Genomic DNA, 23,721 nt, shown 5'->3' on the forward strand with positions numbered 1-23,721 from the left:
ATCAGAGAAATGCAAATTAAAACCATAATGACACACAAATAAATTTCAATACGAAGTAATGAAAATGAATGCACAAAAACTCATACAAGAGCTAAATCACCCAAATAAGTGTTGAACCAAAGAAGCCAGACTCAAAAGAATATATACTGCATGATTCCACTTTTATAAAATTTAAAAGTCAACTTCTGCTGAGGACAATGGGAATAGTAACTGGGAAGTTAGTAGGACTTCTGGAGGGTGAACAAGTTTTTCTCCTTGATGTGGGTGGCAGTTACATGGCTGCATTTGCTTTGTGACGATTCAGTAAGCTGTTTGCTTGCAACCTGGGGGCCTACCTCTATTCATATTATGCCACAATTAAAAAAGAAAGAAAAAGAAAGATTGGTAAATTCCAATGTCGAGAAAGATGTAGAACATGGAGCACTCTCATATGTTGTTACTAGGACTCAAATTAGTACATCTTTTTGTAAAGAGTGATAGTGCAATATAAAATTTTAAATGTGTGTGCCCTTAGATCCAGTAATTTTGTATCTGGTATCAATTTTGCAGAAAAATTTACATATACACTGAAATATGTAAATACCAGGTTGAAAACTACAGAATTGTTTGTAAATCAGAAAAGTTGGGAATAAACTCAATAGCTGTTAGAATTGGGAATATATATACATGCTAGATGTTATAAAATATACATCACGAGGCTCAAATGTCATGATGGTTGTGAAGATGCTTTGAGAAGTATGAAATTCAATACCAATGTAAGAGGCTTTTGGAATACTTTCAATGTGTACATACATAAACTTGAGTGTCCTGGATGAGGATAGGAAGGAAGGAACTCTTCCACATTAATCTCCCAAATAACTTCTTCAACAGAGCAAAAATAGTTCTGCTCCACTGAAGGAGGAAAAACTGCTGTTTTAAAGCTGACTTAATCTAAGGTATCCACACTCTTTACACAGAACAAGTAAAGAGAAATGGATACTAATATTTCTATACCTGATCGAGTTCCTAATTTGCTCCTCCTAGTTCCCTGGACTTTTGCTAGCTACTTTTTAACATAACAAGTCTATCTAAAGTACTCTACAGTTTGCAAAGTGCTTCACACAGAGTCTTTCATTTGATTTTGACAGTAATACCTAACACTTATTGAGCACCTAGTATATTCAGGTATCAAAGTCTTTCATACCTTAACTCACTTCATTCTCAGAGTAACCTATGAGGTAGACTTTATTCCTACCTTAACATGAGGAAACAGTGGTAGGGGAAGCATGATTCTTTAGGAGAGAGGCTTTTAATGGGAAACATAAAGATTCTAGGACTACAAATAGAGAGGAAATATTATTATTCAGGACTGAAAATGGTTTTAAATGAGAGGAAAAAGTTTTGAGGTTTCTCAAACGCTACCTATATATAAAGAAATTTTAAAATTCCATTTTCATTTGGAATGACCAATATTCTTCCTGCTATGCAGTGTATTCATAAAACCAAACTCTAAAGCCATTTTACAAAGAACGAATAAAACCTAAGCCCTGGCTCTCAATTAAGAGCTTGTCCCAGTATTACATGAAGCCTCTATCTTAACTGTGTCCACACTGTCAAACTTTTGTGTTTAAACAAGTTTGATAAGTCAGTAGGTGAACAGGTTTAAATGGTCCAGGTGGACTTTTGAACCCACTCAATCCCACCAAACACTTATCAAAATGCATGCAGACACACTGTGCAGACATCGTACCACACACGTATACACACACGTACACAAGCACACACAGACACGTATGCCTCAGTTGAAGGGATGTGACCAAAGGTCTTCTCTACCTACAATTCTGTTTCTTGATGAGGATGGAAAGAAGCTTGACTCGTCTTCAATGAGGAAGAGTTCCTGCCGATGTCTGGTGAATTGGGCAGTGAAATATTCAGGATGAGGGTGCCTCACATTCTTTGGGAGCTTCAGAGGCCCAAGCATATAGGGGATATTCTCAGCTGGAGGAATATCACTCTCCTTAATAGGCATTTTGATTCCCAGCACTTCAGCGTAAGTAACTAGTACCTCCCAAGGGGCATGGATCTTGACAAAATAAGTCCTTCCATCTTCAGAGTTCTGTAGAAAAAGGAGGCAAAATAACAGGAAGCATTATGATTTATTTGTTACCAAACTGACCAAAGAAACAAAGTTTTATAAAACTCAAACAAATTAAAGATGTTACAGCAGTTACAATTTATTGACATTTTTCAGCAAAACTTCTAGAGGAACAAATGCTCAAAACATATATCTATGTATTACACTTACATATACATGTATGTATATGTGTAAATGTTGTGTGTATGTGTGTGTGTATGTGACAGAGACAAAGAAAGAATATTCTAAAAAATATATTTCAGAGTCAATGTACACAAGCCAAGAATCTACAGATACATATAGGATTCTGGGCAATCTCTTAAGTTATTAGTGACTAACCATGAGCTCAGAACTGTGCTTAGGATATATGAGGGACACATACAAAGGATAAGACATACTTACTCTTCTTACCCATGGCCTATACCTAGAAAGAAGAACTTTAATAGGGGTTCATGACACCGAAGAATGACCAAGTTATAGATTGTAACACATATTTATTAGTTCGGTAAAAACAGATAAATAAGAACTAGAGAATACTGGAGTTTCATGGACAAAGTGGGATCCGAAATAGGTCTTTAAAAACCATTTTGAAGGAAATTCTAGAAAACCAGTGGATGGCAAGAGATTTAAAAAAATAAATAAAAGAATTTGCCATATTCATGAGCAGAGAAAGTCAACTTGGCTTACCCATAGTGGGTTGTGCTCTAAGACAGCCAGGTTAACTAGAGTGTCAGATTACAGCAGCCTTCAGAATGAGAGATATGAAACAAGACCTGTGTCTTCACTTTCTTTGGACCCTGAATAGAATTATGTATGTCTGTTTTTACAATGTTTAACTCATCATCTTATATTCAGAGCACTGACCTGCTTATTTACCAGGAAGACCACAGGCCCTACCATCTACATATCTGTGGCCAACAAAACTACTGTATTGCTCCCAAACACGAAGTCTATTTGGTCAAGGTCCATAGCAGAAGAAAACAATGCTTCAAACACCAAGACTCTGGTACAAATTAACAACTATACTTACCCTTTTGTCTTCAACTTCCAACTCAAGACCTGTTTTTCTGAGATTTTGTTCAAATTCTTTTCTCCTTTCCTATGGAAAAACAAATCAATAGAATTATGTAGAACACTTTTTATTTGCCCAGTGACAAACAGACTTGTTATTCCAGATGGTCCTCTGTCCCTCCCATGGTTATACGTAAAAGTATTTTATGTATTACCTGCATCTTAGCACCATGTCCTGCTATTCACCTGTGTTAAAATTCACAATATAACTATAAAAATCCAATATATCTAGGAATAATTTCCAGGAAATGTGCAGGACCTCTATCTGAAAATATGTGCAAAACTTTACTAAATAACATTAAAAAAACCTTGGTAAACAGAGCGACATATCATGCTCCTGATTGGGAAGACTCAGTATGACAAATATATCAATACTCTTAAACAGAAATGATATATTTAATTCAATTTTAAGCCAAAATATCATTATGACTTTTTAACCTTGGAGAACAGAATAGCTTCACTTAGAAGAAAAATTAAATTAAATTAAAACGATCATTACTTGCGGGCTTCAAAACAATGCATTGATTGTTGAAAAATCCTGTGGCCTTCATTATAACTTAAGTGTGAAGAATTTTATAGTAACTGGCTTTATGATGATAATATAGAATGCTTACCTTCAAATTGATAGGTCTACCTTGATATATCTTCAAACTTTACAAAGAGTAAAAGATAATTTAATGTGCTTTTTCTCCACTTGCAAAGTTTGCTACAGATGAGAAAAGGTCTATGATAGTGGTGCAAAGTTTCCTCTCCACTACCCCTTCCTAATTGCCCTTCTTTTATGTTATCAGATTGAGACAGACAGCAAACTTCCAGAAGACCAAGGAAAAAGGAGGAGGTGGACAAGAAAAAGGAGGAGGGCATTCAAAATATTGTTATCAGAACTGAGAAAGCGAACGGCTCTTTTCATTCTAGTAACAAATGCTTTTGCAAGTTACACGGCTGCCAATTCTCTGAGGTCAACAAAAGTGAAGAACTAAAAGGACTGTTAGCCAATGGACCATTAAACACTCTTTTTATGATACATTACTATAATTTGGAGACAGTATTCAGGAGTCCAAAAAAGATTAAATCTGCTTAAATGATAATCTTTCTATTCCAATCTATTTATTTATCTGAAGAAGCTGAATTTATACTACCATATAAAAACAAGAGAGGAATATAGCTGAAGTTGAGCCAACTCATTCTGGAAATAATTCTTGTTCATCTATTAATAAAGAAAATATATTTAAAGCCCCTCTGTCCATCTCATTAACTGACGAACTTATGATGAGTTTATTTTTTTATGTTTGGTAATTGTCAAATTTTGTAACACAGTCATGATGCTTTATCAATTATATACTTGTACAATTGTTTAAAAAAACTCAAAACAGAAGAAAAAGTTTAAGGCTTAGACTGTTCTGGTTAAGGGAAATAAAAACATTTCAATGTGTATACTTATATTTGTTGCAGCAAACTTAAAATGAACAAACAAGAGACTCCCAAAGGTAAAATATTTACTTCAGGAAAAATTTAAGTGGGGAAAATGGGATGGAAATTTTAGATGAAGGAGAAAAATAAATGATGTAAAATTTCAAGTGTGGAAGAAGAATTTCTTCATATAACTCATTTTTTTTAATGAATGATGGTGGGTATCAAATTTCCATATTTAAGTTCTACGGATATATGCTAAAAAGTGGTTTAAATGGACCATTAGCAATACGTCAAAAATTACATCCTTTGCAACTATTGAAATGTAGGATCAGTAACTGGAGATGGGGAAGACCTGTAGATAGATCAGGATTTTAGGAGGGGCGGGGGATGTTCAGGAGCTCATTTTAGACCTATCAAGCCTGAGATGTCTATGAGACTTCCAAGCAGAGACACAAAATAGTCATGTGGGAGAGAAGAATGGACTGGAAGGTGAACTTTGGATTTAGCACAGATGTGGTTTTATAACTGTGAGACAGAATGTTTCATCAAAGAAATGCATGCAGGCTGGGAAAAGAAGAGGATTATGAATTGTACCCTTAGGCACTATGATAATAAAGGATCAGGAAGAGGAAGAGATTGAGAAGGAGCAACAAATGAAATAAAAGAAAAACCAAGAGGATATAGAATTCTGGAATTCAAGTGGAGAACATACATATGAGAAGGAAATGAGAAACACGCTGCTAATAGGTCAAGTAAGATGTGGGTTGAGACTTGATCACTGGATTTATTTATACGAAAATGAGAATGGTTGAAGTGATGGCCTGATGGGAATGGGTTTAAGAGAAAATGGGACAGAAAAGAATTTGAGAAAAGAATAGTAGCTGGCAGGGAAACTGAGATCAAGTGAAGGTTTTTGTTCTTGGAGAGTGGGAAAATGAACTGAATAAGGAGATGAAGCATGACTGCTGAGGCATGATTAGCTTCACTCAGCTGAGGTCGACGGGCACAAACATGAGGTAAAATCTGTAAGTGAACTGCATGTCCTTCTTTCTGCCGGGTTCCGGTATACCGTCAGTGGAAAGGTGAGTTTAACTGCAGGTGCTGTTTTACCAAGGAAGCACAAGTGAGGGAGGGGCAGGGGTTTGAAGGCATAGGTAATAGAGTGATTACATTTGTTGACCATTAGATTTAAGCTGGATCAGCATAGGAAAGCAGTGGATAAGGACTAGCAGTGAAAAGGGGGTTAAGGTATTTGTATCTTATATGGTCCTGCTAGAAGGAAGGGTATTGGTCCAAAATATTTGAGGGGTTGGTCAGATAGTTAGATGCCTGGAATGAGATGATAAAGACTTGTAGTTGTTAGTAATGACAAGTTCTAGGTAAGTGAGTGGCTGATCCAGAGACTAAGATAAATGGAAAGGGGAGTTGAAGGAAGAAAGAGGACAGGATGCTAAAATAGTCATCTGTGTGAGGGAACACAGAACTTCCTGGAACTCCCCTTTCCATTTATCTTAGTCTCTGGATCAGCCACTCACTTACCTAGGTGGGAATGCAAGCTAGTGCAGCCACTCTGGAAAACAGTTTGGAGGTTCTTCAAAAAGTTGAAAATAGAGCTACCCTACGACCCAGCAATTGCACTACTGGGTATTTACCCCAAAGATACAAATGTAGGGATCCAAAGGGGTACGTGCACCCCAATGTTTATAGCAGCCAATAGCCAAACTATGGAAAGAGCCAAGATGTCCATCAATAGATGAATGGATGAAGAAGATGTGCTGTATATATATATATATATATATATATATATATATATATATACACACAATGGAATATTATGCAGCCATAAAAAAAAACCCCACGAAATTTGCCATTTGCAATGACGTGGATGGAAGTAGAGGGTATTATGCTAAGCTAAATAAGTCAACCAAAGAAAGACATGTATCATATTATCTCACTGATATGAGGAATTCTTAATCTCAGGAAACAAACAGGGTTGCTGGAGTGGTGGGGGGTGGGAGGGATGGGGTGGCTGGGTGATAGACATTGGGGAGGGTATGTGCTATGGTGAGCGCTGTGAATTGTATAAGACTGTTGAATCACAGACCTGTACCTCTGAAACAAATAATACATTATATGTTAAAAAAAGAAGAAGAAGAAGAAGAAGATAGTAAGAAGGGAAAAATGAAGGGGGGTAAATTGGAGGGGGAAACGAACTGTGAGAGATTATGGACTCTGAGAAACAGACTGAAGGTTCTAGAGGGGAGGGGGTGGGGGAATGGGTTAGCCTGGTAATGGGTATTAAAGAGGGCACGTTCTGCATGGAGCACTGGGTGTTATATGCAAACAAGGAATCATGGAACACTACAGCAAAAACTAATGATGTAATGTATGGTGATTAACATAATAAAATAATATTAAGTAATAGTTATCTGTATATGCATTGTAATAATCAATGACTTAAGAAGGAACATTGATGGAGAGAATGAGAGTGAACCAGGAGCTCAAACTGTTGAGAAATAAAACGGAAGACCCAGGGAAAAATTAATGACAGCAGCAAAGCAGGGCAATGATTAATCTGATCGGAGTTAAAGCTTGGAGAATTTTAGAGATGAGGTAGGAAGAACAGACTGTAATCAACAATTAGATGGGAAAAGGGCAGCCATTTACCAGAAAAAGGTCCTATGAGTGAAAATCAACCACCACCTGAGAGACTTGGAGAAGGCAATGAACCTCAATGAAGACCCCAGTTTCGGGGGGACATTCAGAGGAAAGGAAAATAATAGTGGGTGGGTTTCAGGGGCCTGATGGAAGGGCTCCCAGGGAAAAAGGGTGGAAAAAAGGAATAGGGTCTTATGGGATAATATCCATTGTTTTTTATTTTTATTTTATATGATATTTATTTCCCATGTAAGTATGTTAGTAAATGTGTGTACATGCTTACATGTATGGATTCATTTATTAATTCACTATTTCAAATATCCAATATTTATTGAGCATCCACGATACTGCCACTGCTGTTTTAGGCATCTGGGTATACAGCAGTGAACAAGACAAAGTCCTTGGTCTCATGAAACTAATTTATGGTGTTGGACAGAGCAAACAAGTTAAACAGTGAATATATATAAGTCAGAAAGTGATGTGTTATAATGAAAAGAAAACAGGATAAGGAACAGAGCATTGTGTGAAGGCTATTTCAGACAGTATGGCTTAGCCATACATTTTCAAAATGAAAACTGCCTACAAAAAATAAATATTATATTCAGACATACACCTCAAATTTTGGAGGTCACATTTAATGTTGTGGAGCTACATAAAAAATATGCCAGTCACTTGGAAGAAGATAAAGAAGGTAGAGTTCAAAATAGTCCAAAAACACAAATTGACTTTACACATCCAAACCATTCTTAGATATTCTCACCCAGTCTCAGCTTTCAGTAACATCTGAGAGGCCTCTGACTTTTACAATATAAATTCCATGGGAACAACCCTGTTGAACTATAGAAATTGCTTCTTTTAATGATTCCATTTCTGTCACCTAAGTACTTACCGCCTTTAATTCCGCTTCTTTCTTTATGTCATCAACATACGAGAGCACAAAATCAATTTGCCTAATCCCATCTCGGAAGAAGATAGAATCTTTGCTTTGTTCATCTTTTTTAAACTGCAGGAGAAATGAATGACACAGCTTTCACAGTTTTATTTTCAAATGGCAAAAACATGAAAAGAATTAGCTAAAATTTGGTCTAATTTTTTTTCTCAGTCCTGAAATGGCAGGTGAAGACAAATCACCAGAGTTTTTATCAACAAATTATGTTTGTTTTAGAAAGTGAAATCCCATAAAGGAGATATATATACAAGAAAGACCCAAGATGAAGCTAAGCATTTAACTACATGCACACACAACAAAAATGATGCAATTATACCAAAATGTAAAATGAACATATGTATACATTGATCCCAAAACGCATATTCAGAGGGAGACTTGTTACTTCATTAAAGAACATACCAATTAGTCCAACAGATAATTCATGTTCACACACTACTTTGGGGATGTAATTATAGACCAATTAATGCATCTCACTCTAAGGAAATTAATTGATGACTCATGCTTATACTGTTTTCATAAAATTGCCACTTTCTAATTCAACTTTGGAAGGGTTAAAATAAAATCAAGGTGCAGTTAAAAATGAGAAAGCAGGTAGCTTGCCAGCTGGTTTTACTACAAGTAAATGCTCATGCAGATCTCCTTTCAACACCAGTCCCTAAGTCAGCCAGAATCCATCCTTTGTTTAGAATCTGTGTTATCAATTCTCTCAGTATAACAGTCAAACTGACAAATTCAATGTTCCCTTGTTGTATGGCTCATCAATTCCTTCCCTTTCAAAACCACAAAAACACTAGAGAGCTTCAAAAGAAGAGATCTCATGTTTGACTGATTTGGCCTTCCCCACAGTTTATTTATAATATATAATACATAATATGTAATATTTGGAATAGCCCACATGTAATACTTAGAATGATGGCAAACAGATGATGCAGTAGATGTCAGTGATCTCTCTCACCCTGTGATGCAGTTATAACTTAACATAGGCAATTTTCCAATTGCTTCAGCTAACCGGTGAATGGAGAACTGGGTGTTTTTTTATTTTTCATAACTGGTATTTATGTTAGTTTATGAGTTTCTGTTATGGTATTCTATGTTGTTTTTCACCCAAGGCAGGCCAGGGAGACCTTCCCTAAAAAGGAATGGATATAGATCAGTCATGTATAAGACAAAAATTTCATGTCTGACCTGGTCTTTGAACAAAGTAACTGTATTTTATCTAAGTGAAGGCAGAGCTGATGTGTCTTGGGAAGAACTAGCTCCCAATGCACAGGAGGAAATGAGTGGGAAAATAAAGAAACAAGATACATCCAGGGAGTCTAGAGAGTCAATATCAAAATACAGTAATTCAAATGTTATGTCTGAGTTCTCTGCACCCTAACAAAAGATGCATAATCATCTCCATTATCCTAAAAGTAAGTAAAAGAATCTGAGAAAACTTACTGTTATCATGTTACCTCTTGATTTATATAAATCACTACAGAAAGGAAAAGCAATCAAAACAAAAAAAATCATTTGAGCTCTTGTAAATCATCATAATATTAAAACATTTTATGAAATCCACCAAAACTCATGGAAGCCAAACTGGGGCAGGGGGAAAAAAAAAAAAAAAAGGACTAATTGGACTAAATATAATCAAAGCAAAAAATTAGGTGAAAAAAGAAACCAATAATTCTTTTGTTCTTAGTTTGTGACAGCCGAAATTTGCGTGGTAGAGATTATTTTTAAAACAATATATATTTACAAATGTTTTTATTGTTTGGCAAGCTAAATCTAGGTCCACAGAGAAGTTCTGACAACAGAGGACGTAAACGTAGAAATCAACAAAAATCACACTCAGAGTATTTGACTATTAGGGAATAAACAAAGTAACTAGATGAATAGTGACTCTAATTTTTCTGAGTGTTCAGTCAAAATGGGTATATATACTTCCCTTCTGAAAGCCAAATGCTACCTAGGAAAACCCAAACTTCCATCATGATGTCATGCCCTAATATTGACAGTAAAATGTTTAAAACTATGGAGAAATCACTGGTAACCTTGTTGATCACCAAGAGGCACATGTCTTAGTACTGTTAACAAAAAACTGGTTGAAGCAAACTAGGGGAGAAAAGCCTGATAATTTTGTTACATAAAACTGAAGGCTATTAAAAAACATCATTCTTCTGTTTTGCCCAAGACATGACAGTAAGATAATATTTTGCAATGTGTGTATGTGTCTGTGTTTATATTTGATTTGTTCTTAGAAATGACAATTTATAATGAAGCAAACATCTGGGTGGCTTTTCTTTGAATGAGGTAGTTGTTCTAAGGTTCATAGTCTAGGATCCCTATTGGAAGCTCATAAACTTCTAAAACTGTAGGCAAATTGTGTGTATGTATGTGTATATGTACGTAATATATATATGTGTGTGTGTATACATATGTAGATACCAAATATAAATATATATACTATATATACCAAATATATATATTATAGTATATATTAGTATATATGATACATATAAATATGTATACACACCAAATATAAATATTATATATAATATATACATAAATTATATGTATATGAATAGACACACATATACATTTTTTAGAAAGAGGGTCCACAATTCTAATCAGATCCAGAAACAATTAAGAATCACCATTCTAAAATCTCAATTGCCTGGGGACTGGGAATCAGTGACAAAGTCCCCCCAAATCACGGTATACATTGGAATAAAAGTGACTGGGGCTATTACTGCAGCCATCCAAAGCATAAGCAGCATCATTCAGCACTTGTTTTACCATAAGACGTCGTCTCAGGAACAAATTGAATCGCTTTGCAGACTGTGAAACAATCAACAGAAAGTTAGCAAATCCTGCCTGACATTAAAGATTCCCAAACACAGGCATGCAAATACACAAACCTTCAGTATGATCACTCAGGTACACGTGTGTGTGTGTGTGTGTGTGTGTGTGTGTGTGGCATTTAAAGCTGGCAGGTGGGATTAAGGAGGGCACACGATGTGATGAGCACTGGGTATTGTACACAACTGATAAATTATTGAACATTACATCTGAAGCTAATGATGTACTATATGTTGGCTAATTGAATTTAAATTAAAAAATTAAAAAAAAATAAAGTTGGAGGGTGGGAGAAGCTAGTAAGAGGGAAAGAAGAACAAATGTAGGAAGAAAACAATAAAGAATAAAGAAAAGGGGGGAAAATGAGACTTCAAAGTGAATTTCCCTAAGTTCTTTATACAGTAACTTTAAATAACATGTATTTGTAGAACTGAATTAAGGAAGAAAGGAGAGAGAAAAAAATAATGAAGAAAAACATGAGAAGAATGGAAAATAAAGTAAAATATTAAGTATGCCCATATGTATCAGGCAAAGAAAGTAAAATCACTACAATTATACTGTATGGTATGGAAAGTTCACCTAATAGCATAAAATATTTCATAGCCTCCCAAAATACTGGGGTAGAGAAAGGGAAAGACATTTGGTTATTTAAATGCTGAGTTGTCTTCAATCTTTAGTCACTACGACCGTTATTTTTAAAACACCAAGGCAATGACCTAAAACATCTGGGAAAATCAATAATATTTGAAAGAAAATCAAACAAGGACACACAAAGGCAAGTGCTGTGTGTATTTTATAATATAATGGAATATAAATACTCTAATAAAACTGTCAATAAAAAGTTTTAGTCCTTGTCATGGAAAAAGTTTTGCTGAAACTGTTGTTTTCTTAAAATAAGCTAGAGATCTAAGCAGAGGTGAGTACTGGAGTGAAACCTCGCTGCTCTATATAAACCAAGGACCAACTATGTATAGTCGAGTTAATACTGCTGTTGATTAAGAACACAAGAGACACAAGATGGATGCTGGTGACTGCATGAAGCATATTTTATTTTATTTTATTATTATTTCTAAATCCTTTTATTTTTTTATTTTTTAAAGATTTTATTTACTTATTTGTCAGAGAAAGAGAGAGAGAGGATGCACAAGCAGGGGGAGCAGCAGGCAGAGGGAGAAGCAGGCTCCCCGCTGAGCAAGGAGCCCAATGCGGGGACTCGATCCCAGGACCCTGGGATCATGACCTGAGCCACCCAGGTATCCAGCATAAAGCATATTTTAAACTGCATTTTTCTGCTGGACTGACATTTTTCATCTTAGCACTTTAATTTTCTTAGGATCTTTCATGAGATCCACAAGTTCTGTTATTCTCAGATGTTTTTCCTAAATTCGTTATAGAATTATTAAAGGAAAGGAAAAAGTTATGCACTAAGAAGTCATGCAGGAACACATTATAACTTTCATGGGCTCTGTCTGGCTTATTTGCTTTCTGTGGGCTCCTTCCACCATTAAAAAAATTTTTTTTTCAATTTAAAAAGAAATAAATGAGGGGAGCCTGGGTGGCTCAACTGGCTAAGAATCTGTCTTTGGCTCAGGTACGACCTTGGAGTCCTAGGATCCAGCCCTGCATTGGGTTCCCTGTTCAGTGGGGAGCCTGCTTCTCCCTCTCCCTCTTCTGCTCCCCCTGCTTGTGCTTGCTCTCTTTCTCTCTGACAAATAAATAAATAAACTCTTTTAAAAATTTTTAAAAATAAAAAGAAATAAATGAATATACGTGTGTGTGTGTGTATATATATATTCATATACACAATTATATTTATGGGGGTTTTTTTGTTTCTTTAATTCTGATTTTTGAAGAAATTAAAATTAAAACTTTTCCATGGACTCCAAAAAGTGTCGTGGGCCTAGTAGGCACAGTACCCACTGTGCCTATAGAATAAGTTGGCCCATGGGGTGCCTAGATGGCTCAGTTTGTTAAGCGTCTGCCTTCAGCTCAGGCCCTGGTCTCAGAGTCCTAGGATCAAGTCCCATGTCAGGCTTCCTTCTCAGTGGGGAGTCTGCTTCTCCCTCTCCCTCTGCCCCATTCCCCTGCTTGTGTGTGCTCTCTCTCTCTCAAATAAATAAATAAAGTCTTAAGTTGGCCCTATGGTTGTGAATTAACTAAGTATCATACATTTAAGAGCTGCTAAGAGTGCAGGGTTTAAAAAGTTAGCTAGATGATTCCTAAAAAGCCTTCTGCAATAAATACATCTAATACCAGGTTAGTCTGCAGTTTTCCAATACATACGATATCTTCACAATATAAAAACCAATGGGATCAATACCAGCAGTTGGTCTGAAAGCATACTGACTCAACAGTTAATATTTTTTAAACTTGATTTTAAATATATTATAAGATCACCACCAAAGGACTTGACTACAAAAGATAAAATTACGATCTAGAGATAAAAATTACTGAATTAATAACTTTATTACATATTTCCATCATGTGCTAAATTATATTTGCTTTTTTATTAAAAAATGGGTAACACTGGGGCGCCTGGGTGGCTCAGTTGGTTAAGCGACTGCCTTCGGCTCAGGTCATGATCCTGGAGTCCCAGGATCGAGTCCCACATCGGGCTCCCTGCTCAGCAGGGAGTCTGCTTCGCCCTCTGACCCTCCCCCTCTCATGTGCTCTCTCTCTCAAATAAATAAATAAAATCTTTAAAAAAAAAAATGGGTAACACTGAAACTAATGAAAAGGTATTTTTAAAATCATTGCTATTTCCTTGTTACCTTAGTAACTATTTGATGTATTTATTTCTGGCTTTCTCTAAGCACTGAATTTTTTAATATAGTAAATCATTATATTTAACATACACATTTTTCTTGCCTTTTTCATAATATTACCATAATATTAAAATAAATTTTCATATATTATATTATTACATATATTATATATTACATATATTACATACATATATTATAAACTTTTCATAAGAAGTTTTCTCTATGTAATTTCAATTCATTAAATTTAATCTAACTTATTTGTAAGAAGACACTTTAGAGTCCTTTCTCTAGGAATAGAGTTGATAACCTGTATTACTGGTGCCACATAGTAGGAGTTGTTAATAGTATCTTTCTCTCATTATATATAATCTTGATCACTCATCTGCATTGCATTCCTCTTTCTCTATGTATTTCTTTTTTCTCACACCCTTCCTTGGCCATTTTTGAATGTCAATAGCCCAGCTACCACCAACACAGGCACTACTCAGCGTGGTCTAGCAGGAAGCACTTGAGAGATTGCTGTCTCAGCTACTAGATCATTGGCAACAGATGAGGCAAGGCATGAAAGTCCAGTACCATAGACAATTCTGGAACGTATACTGTAAGTGAATGAAAATCAATATAATTCATGGAGTTGTAATACAACAAGCCATTCAATGCTCTGACTTTCTCAGCAAGAAAAAGTCCAGTTGCTCTTGAGACTTCGATTTCACATTTAAATCTACATTAATCCTTGATGATAAGGATGTAGATACTCAATCTACAAACTATAAAACCCACTTACTGAGTGGACCCTACACAAGTTCTAAATTTAAACAAAACCACAGTAATTAAACAGTAGCTACCAAATCTTAATTTCTTTGTGCCAAACACTGGGTACTCTGTATATTTAATGTTATCAGGTAGATTCTTATTAATTATCAGCAAATTATCAGTAATAAAGACATATAACCAGCTAGGTACACAAAAGGCTTGCACCCTTGGTGTTCACCCAATAAAATAATAAAAACAACAAAAAGTCAACTACTAGCAAATTCTTATGAAATTGGTAAAATATTCCTTCTTGAAAAATATATCTAAATCCTAAACAATTGCTAAGTTTCTGATGAGTTTTAATATTGTATATGTAAGTTTCAATTTAGTAAATGGATGTTAATTTGGAGAATCCCCAGTTATGTGTGACCATGTCTGGACATGCTGACACTTGTGGATTCAGCAACACACTTTGCTTTGACAGTATATGTTTAATTTCCTTGAAGATTGCTTTGAGTGCATTTCATATTCCCAGCCTCTGTGGTCTACATATTCCTGTGCTTAAACTGTAGCTTCAAAATATACAATAAAAGCCATGTGGAATTTCCTTTCTATTTTTCTAGTTTGAAGTATTAGATGGATTAATTAGACACAGAAATATTTGCAAATACTTGCAATGGACCTTAAGAATGTACAGTGAAACACCAAGCTTTAAGACTGTTCCTTGAAGACCAGCACATAAAAATCACAGAGGAACAATTAACCATGTAGCAAAAAATTTAAGGAAATGGATGCTTGCACATAAAAAGAGAATCCAATTTATGAGAAGAATGTTAGGAAAAGGACAAAAGACTCCAGTCTTACATGGCAAGAAAAATCAAAATTTCAATGTCTGAATTCCTCAATCAGTTTCACCAAGAAGTAGACACTCCCTTTTTTTTTAAGATTTTATTCATTTATTTATTTATTTGAGAGAGAAAGGGAGCACAAGCAGGGGAGGGGCAGAGGGAGAGGGAGAGGGGGAATCCCAAGCAGAGTCCCCACTGCCCCCTCATTCACCCAGCTGCCCCCTCATTCACCTGTTGATGGATATTCATATTGTTTTCAATTTGGGGACCATTATAAATGAAGCTGTTATGAACATTCATGTACGACATACATAATTTGTATAGACATATATTTTAATTAATCTTGGTTAATTTCTTAGGAGTAAAACTTCTGGACCTTATGAAAGAATATGTATAAATTTATAGAAATTGCTGAACTCTTTGTAAAAGTGGTTCTGCCATTTTTCTTTCCTACCAGTAACGTATGAGAGTTCTAGTTGTTCTATACCAAAATTTTGGCATATCCTTACAATGAAATACTATTTATCAATAAAACAAAATAAATTGAATAAAAAGCTACAGATATGTTCAATAAGATACAATTTATCAGTATCATTTGAAGTTCTGGATACACCTCAGCAACATTATGCTGAACAAAAGAAGCCAGACACAAAATAGTATATAGAGTCTGATTCTATTCACATACCACTCTAGAAACAAAAAACCAAATCATTGTGTCTAGAGCAGAGGTGAAACAGCAAAAGGACACTTTGAGGTAAGAGAAATCTGTATTTTGATTTTTGTGGTTTATTAAAACTCATCAAACCATACACTTAAAATAGTGCATCTCATTGTATGTAATGTATAAATAATGCATCGGGCTCCCTGCTCAGCGGGAAGCCTGCTTCTCCCTCTCCCACTCCCCCTGCTTGTGTTCCCTCTCTCGCTGTGTCTCTCTCTGTCAAACAAATAAATAAAATCTTTAAGAAACAAAACAAAACTGAAACAACTCAAAAAACAGATATTTAATTAAAAATGGGCAGAAAACATGAACAAACACTTCTCCAAAGAAGACATCCAGATGGCCAACAGACACATGAAAAGATGTTCATCATCACTTACTATCAGGGAAATGCAAATCAAAACTACAACGAGGTATCATCTCACACCTGTCAGAATGGCTAAAATCAACAACACAAGAAACAGCAGGTGTTGGGGAGGATGTGGAGAAAAAAAGAACCCTCATGCCCTGTTGGTGGGAATGCAAACTGGTACAGCCGCTGCAGAAAATAGTATGGAGGTTCCTCAAGAAGTTAAAAATAGAACTACCCTACCATCCAGTAATCACACTACTAAGTATTTCCCCAAAGAATAGAAAAACACTAATTCAAAGGGATACATGGCACCCTATTTTTATAGCAGCATTATTTACAATAGCCAAGATAACAGAAGCAGCTTAAGTGCCCATCAATTGATGAATGGATAAAGAAGATGTAGCATATATACACACTGGAATATTATTCAGCCATAAAAAAAGAATGAAATTGTGCCATTTGGCAATGACCTGAATGGAGCTACAGAGTATAATGCTAAGCAAAGTAAGTCAGTCAGAGAAAGACAAATATATATGATCTCACTCATACATGGAATTTAAGAAACAAAACAAACAAACCAAGAATTGGATTCTTAACTACAGAGAACAAACGGATGGTCACCGAGGGGAGGAGGTGGAGGGATGGGTGAAATAGCTGCTGGGGATTAAGGAGTGTGCTTGTCGTGATGAGCACCGGGTGATGTATGGAAGTGCTGAATCACTATACTATACACCTGAAATTAATATAACACTGTATGTTAACTCTACTAGAATTAAAATAAAAACTTAAAAATAAATAAATGCAATGTAATATCCTAGATGGGATCCTGAAATATAAAAAGGACATTAGGGAAAAACTAAGGAAATCCAAATAAAGTATGGGCTTCAGTTAATAATAATGTATCAATATTAGTTCATTAATTTTACCATACTAATGCAAGATGTTAATAACAGGGGAAAATGGAAATGGGGTATAAGAAATTTTATGTACTGTACTTATAATAAATCGTAAATCTAAAACTATACTCAAATAAAAAGTTTATTTGAAAAAGAAGCTTACTATTTAATTTTCACAGCTTACTGTTTAACCAAAGACACTGTCATCATAAAAAATGAACTATCATAAATCATTTTCAAATCATCTGGAATCTAGAATTTTAATTATGAGCATTTGACATAATGGGGAAATTACTTACAACTCATATAACAGGCAGGGAGATAACAATAAATATGTAAACAGCTCCAAAAAAAATCAAGAGAAAAAAGAAATACCTAACAGTTTGACAGGAAAATAGACAAAATAAATGAACAGAGTTATCCAGAAAAATAAATTAAAATGACCATCAACATAGGAAAAGATGAATGTCCCACTCATATTGAGAGAAAGGCAAATTTAAACCACACTAAGATACAGCTAACTGATGGAGCTCCCAACAGCCACTAGTTATCTCACCTCAGATAGGCAAAAATCTAAACTCCTGACAACATGCTATTGATGAGGCTGTGGGCATATAGGCATTCTTGTACACTTGTTAGAAATGCAAAACAGAGGGGAATTTGGCAATATGTGGCAAAATTACATATATGTTTATTCTTTTATACAGAAATCTTATTTAACACTGGCCAAAATATTATTAAGACTGACTCCCAAGGGTATTTATTATAATATTTGTAATAACAAAAGATTAAAAACAACTCAAATGTGCATCAATAAAGGAACTGAATGAATACACCATGCTAAACCTCCACAATGTAATATTATGCAACATACAAATGAATAGGAATGAAATCTATATACAATATTGCATGAACTCGGGTTATGTTAAGTAAAAACCAAGGAACAGACCAGTACATACAGTATAGTGTAAGAGGCAGGAGGAATATAAATATACATATGTATGTATACACACACACACACACACACCCCCCATACTCGAGTTTGGGGTGTAAGAAATTTTATGTACTGTTAAGGGATACGTTAACAGGATAAAAGGATAAACCAAGTAAAAATGATCACTACAGAGGATTAAGAGGAAAAACAAGAAAATTTTCTTGGAAAATGTTTCATTTCATAGTTTCATCCTCAGATAGATCTACCTTCAAGCTAATAAAGACAAAGCTTCAGGGCTTCTTGCTTGCATCAGCCCCTCCAAGGATTTAGAAGGACACTCTAACAATATGTTCTCATGGTTAAATATTTTGTAAATTTTTTTAAAGTAAATTATTGTTCCATTATTCTTCTTAAAGAGTGATACTAAAATAGCATAAGCTTTAGGCTCCATTAAACTTTATTTGATCTATGGCTTTCAACTTTGGAATCATATAAATGTTTTACATGATCAAAAAAAAAAAAAGAACCAACAAAGTTTCAATTATAATTTGATGAACCCCACATCCTTCATTCTGGAACATTATAGATCAGTATGCTAACAGAAAGCAAAACATCACCCATTAAAATTGTCAGTATAAGAATATAACTCTATTTCTAGCATCATTTTTTTTACTAAACAATAAGTGAAAAATTTTAAATCCCTTTACTAACCTCTTAATTGATATTCAAATTTGATTTTTAAATAAACTGTACTTCATGATTATTCTTAGGCATGTACTTAACAGGTAAAAGGATTGAAGAGATGAAGAAAGAATACTAAACCACAATTCAGAAATGCGAGTTCTACTCCAGGATCTGCCTCTTCAACGTCTGGTTAATTTTGGTGAAGTCATTAAACCTCTCAGACCCTTCATTTTTTTCTCATTTGTAAAACTGAGAAATTAAAATGCAAGCAAATAGTTATACTTTCTGTGTACTTCTCGTTAATATGTTTGTTGTTACTTTTTTCCCCATAAGAAACTGATTTTTTTCCAAAGTAATAAATTCTCGACTATCACGTATAAGGATGTGAAAAACAACTGACCTGGGAAAGAGAGCATCACCCTCTCTGACTACAAAATAATACCCCATTTGTGTCCGTGCAGGAAAGTACAGTGCTGATGGCTGCTTACCGCTGGTTCTTCACTGATGAGAAAGCTCGTCTCTCTGCTGCTCAGGGACTGCTAACAGTAACATGGGGAAGACAGAATGCTGTTAATAATAATGCAAGTGGGGAGCATGTCACTTTCAACAACAAAAATTCTAGGTTCTCAATACAGAAATACTAAACCTGCAATTCAGAGGGCTTATGAAACACCTGAAATTGAATGCAAAACTTTGTGTATGTACGTGTATCCATGCGCATGTGTGTTAATGCTTGTGTGTGTGTGTGTGTGTGTGTGTGTGTGTGTAGAAAGAGAGAGCGAGCTTGGGAGAGAATGGGAATTTTGAAGGCAGCTTTATCAAATCATAAAAAAAAATCTAAGATGCGAGAAATGGTTAAGAAACTACTGTATTATAGGGCGCCTGGGTGGCTCAGTTGGTTAAGCGACTGCCTTCGGCTCAGGTCATGATCCTGGAGTCCCTGGATCGAGTCCCGCATCGGGCTCCCTGCTCGGCAGGGAGTCTGCTTCTCCTCTGCCCCTCCCCCCTCTCATGTGCTCTCTCTCATTCTCTCTGTCTCAAATAAATAAAATCTTTAAAAAAAAAAAAAAAAGAAACTACTGTATTATAGAGAAAACAACAAAGAGCACCACTCTTTGAATGATGCTGCGTCCTGAACAGGACAAGGAAAGGCAGAATTAATTGGCTATTTTAGACTTTTCAACATTTGTTTGGAATTATTAAATAAATATTTATTAAATAAGTTATTTAATTTATCAATTTATTGAATTATTAAATAAAGTGAAAACCTTAGGAAATGCACCACCAGAATTCTTAAGGATCTGTACTTACAACCCAAGAAAGAAGCCATACATGGATATAAATACACACAGAACACTTGTAATTAAAGCAAGAGCGATGCCTGGTGTTTGGTGGATTTCAAATCCTCATGTTCCCCGACAGATTGCACACCACAGCACATGCTCCTGAGACAACACCCTGTCACTTCTCCGGGGTCTCCAGTGACAGGTACCGTAGGGTGCTATGGAGAGGCAGCAGTCAGCAAAAATGACCTGAAACTCATGTCTAGACTGGGAATTCACTTACGTGGTTCCTGGAAAATCACAAACAGCATCATTATACCCAGGTGTTGCTGGGCTGATCAGTTTTGAAAATAGGAGATAAAAAGTACTATTAACATTTAAAAAAAATAAATCAAAGGGCACCTTGGAAATACATCCAATGCTATGAAATTTAAGTTGCAAAATATGCCACAAAAACAAAAACACAGTAATTTATCTGTGTTCTTAAGGAAGACAAGGAACAGAATTTTGAACACCTATTAATTTTCATATTACGGTATTCAAAATAAATTCCATGAAAAGATGAATGTCATCTATGGTATTAAAGCTATACTGAAACAGTTGGAAGAACTACGGTAGACTGAGTCTAAGAGTAAATATATGCTCAAAATCCTCTTTCACTGATGTGTGTTCTGCCTATGGACCTTGAATGAATTCCATTAACTCACCTGAGCTAATGAATATCTTGATCACTCAATTCCAAAATAGCAGCCTGTAATGATAAATTGTGTATCTACATTTCTGCCTTAAAGATAATATATGAATCTATTATAGGTTCACTTTATGTTGACTCCTCATAACCTAATTTTTTTCAATTATGGTAGAGAACGGCCAGTTGCTTACTTACAAGAAGGTACAAAAAAACCATACATTAAATGTCCCAAAGCAACAGGGCTAGTCACTTTACAATCTCTCACTGTAAGAAACATGAACTTACTGTGACTTTTCAATCAAAAGTTCTGGGTGTATCTTCAATTTGCAAAATAAAATTCACATAGGTTTCTTCATACTTTTTGCTGAGTATTTCATTGTTTCATTTGTCACTGACCTTAGTCTCAGGCCAAAGGAGAATCTCAATTCTACATTTTCCCCTTCCATAACCATCACTTTCCTGTCTCAGGCTGCCTCTTTCCTGACCCCAACCATTAAGGAATTGAATAAAATGGTAAAAAATGGAATGAAATGAATAAATAGATGAATGAATGATGCAAACTCCCAGCAGCAAAACAAAAACGTGGCAATATTCAGAAAATCTACACATCACCATAGAAACTAAGTAGCAATCCTGACTTCTAAATGTGAGAAGCAATTGTTTGGAAACTGAAATTCAGGGGGAAAAAAGTACTTCTATATAGGATTCTTAAAAGAAGTAATACTGTAGAGTGATTAAGAGAGCAAGCTCTAGAATCAGCCTGCCTGGGTTCAGAAACCCAACACCAGAATTTTATGGCTATAACAATAAACTAGTTTAGATAGTCTCATTTTAGAGACTCTTCATAACCTTTTTCTTCAATTATGCAAAACTAATGGCTTGATACATATAAATTTGAGCAAGTTAACCTCTCCACGCCACAGTTTCAGTACAGTGAAATTAAATATGGTAACACATGGGAAGTTTTCAATAGATGTTGACATTCTAAAATTAATTTTTGCTTAATTTCTAGGGATCATATCATAAATTTAATATATTTATCGTCCCATACATTTTTAATTCACATGCATTCTCTGGAATCCAAATAATTCTAACAATGTTCAGTGATGACCTACATCAATTGTAGATCAGAGGTAATACTCTAGAATTTAGTCCTTTTAAAGTTTAAGCAATCGTGAAAGCAGAGATCATTTGAAAGTGTAAGAAAATTTTAAAATAGTTAGCCTAGAATTTCTCTGTATTCTGTCTTGTAAAAGGCCTGAACATTCTTCATAGCTATGAATTTGCTAATGGACTAAATTGAATTATTCTGATTATCTTTGCCTCAATCCAAAGCTTGAATGAATATTCTCTTATTACTATGTCTTTTTTTAAAAAATTGACTACAATGTAGATTTTGTGTTTTTATACCATTTGAGTCAATAAAAGGAAATCAAGTTGGCACGGAGGAAAAGTTAAATAAGTTGTATTTACTTATCTTTTTTCTTTTCATTTTGAAACAATTATAGATTCCTAGGAATTTGCAAAGATAGCAGAGAAATCCCATGTGCCCACCACCCAGTTTCCCCCAATGATTAATGCCTCACATAACTGATACAAGCTCAAAACCAGGAAACTGACATGAGTACAATGTGCGTGTATAGCACTGTGCTGTATCACATGTGTGCATTCGACTAAGAACCAGCCCAATACACAGAGCAATTCTAGCTATAAGGATCTCCTTTGTGCTGCTCCTTTTTTTAAAAATTTTATTATGTTATGTTAATCTCCATGTTACATCATTAGTTTTTGATGTAGTGTTCCATGATTCATTGTTTGCGTATAACACCCAGTGCTCCATGCAGAACGTGCCCTCTTTAATACCCATCACCAGGCTCACCCATCCCCCCACCCCCGTCCCCTCTAGAACCCTCAGTTTGTTTCTCAGTGTCCATAGTCTCTCACGGTTTGTCTCCCCCTCGGATTCCCCCCCTTCATTTTACCCTTACTATCTTCTTTTTTTTTTTTAACATATAATGTATTATTTGTTTCAGAGGTACAGGAACAGTCTTATACAATTCACAGTGTTCACCATAGCACATACCCTCCCCAATGTCTATCAGCCAGCCACCCCATCCCTCCTACCCCCCACCATTCCACCAACCCTCTGTTTGTTTCCTGAGATTAAGAATTCCTCATATCAGTGAGGTCATATGATACACGTCTTTCTCTGATTGACTTATTTCGCTCAGCGTAATACCCTCCAGTTCCACCCACGTCATTGCAAATGGCAAGATTTCATTCCTTTTGATGGCTGCATAATATTCCATTGTGTGTATATATATATATATATATATATATATATATATACCACATCTTCTTTATCCATTCATCTGTTGATGGACACCTTGGCTCTTTCCAAAGTTTGACTATTGTGGACATTGCTGCTGTGAACATTGGGGAGCACGTACCCCTTAGGATCTCTACATTTGTATCTTTGGGGTAAATACCCAGTAGTGCAATTGCTGGATCATATGGTAGCTCTATTTTCAACTTTTTGAGGAACCTCCATACAGTTTTCCAGAGTGGCTGCACCAGCTTGCATTCCCACCAACAGTGTAGGAGGGTTCCCCTTTCTCCGCATCCCCACCAACACCTGTCGTTTCCTGACTTGTTAATTTTAGCCATTCTGACTGGTGTGAGGTGGTATCTCATTGAGGTTTTGATTTGGATTTCCCTGATGCCGAGCGATGTTGAGCACTTTTTCATG

General features: G+C 35.4%; 1 protein-coding gene across 2 annotated transcripts in view; it reads right to left on the bottom strand.

The window, feature by feature from the left end:
- The window catches only part of ANO5 (anoctamin 5), a 106,417-nt gene that overhangs the window by 62,197 nt on the left and 20,499 nt on the right, over positions 1 to 23,721 (bottom strand). Inside the window, exons 3-7 of one of the 2 annotated variants that reach the window (XM_064576730.1) lie at positions 19,487 to 19,534; positions 10,986 to 11,027; positions 8,145 to 8,258; positions 3,144 to 3,212; positions 1,817 to 2,095 (exon numbers count right to left, since the gene is read on the bottom strand). In XM_064576730.1, the coding sequence (XP_064432800.1) occupies positions 1,817 to 2,095; positions 3,144 to 3,212; positions 8,145 to 8,258; positions 10,986 to 11,027; positions 19,487 to 19,534 (552 nt within the window). Of the gene's footprint in view, positions 1 to 1,816; positions 2,096 to 3,143; positions 3,213 to 8,144; positions 8,259 to 10,985; positions 11,028 to 19,486; positions 19,538 to 23,721 lie in introns of both variants that reach the window. The other variant, XM_045895285.3, reaches the window with a different exon arrangement.

Source organism: Mirounga angustirostris, unplaced genomic scaffold (assembly GCF_029215605.1).
Source record: "Mirounga angustirostris isolate CCGP_5_RB_7025 unplaced genomic scaffold, mMirAng1.0.hap1 SCAF_13, whole genome shotgun sequence".
In the NCBI taxonomy this organism is placed as follows: domain Eukaryota; kingdom Metazoa; phylum Chordata; class Mammalia; order Carnivora; family Phocidae; genus Mirounga; species Mirounga angustirostris.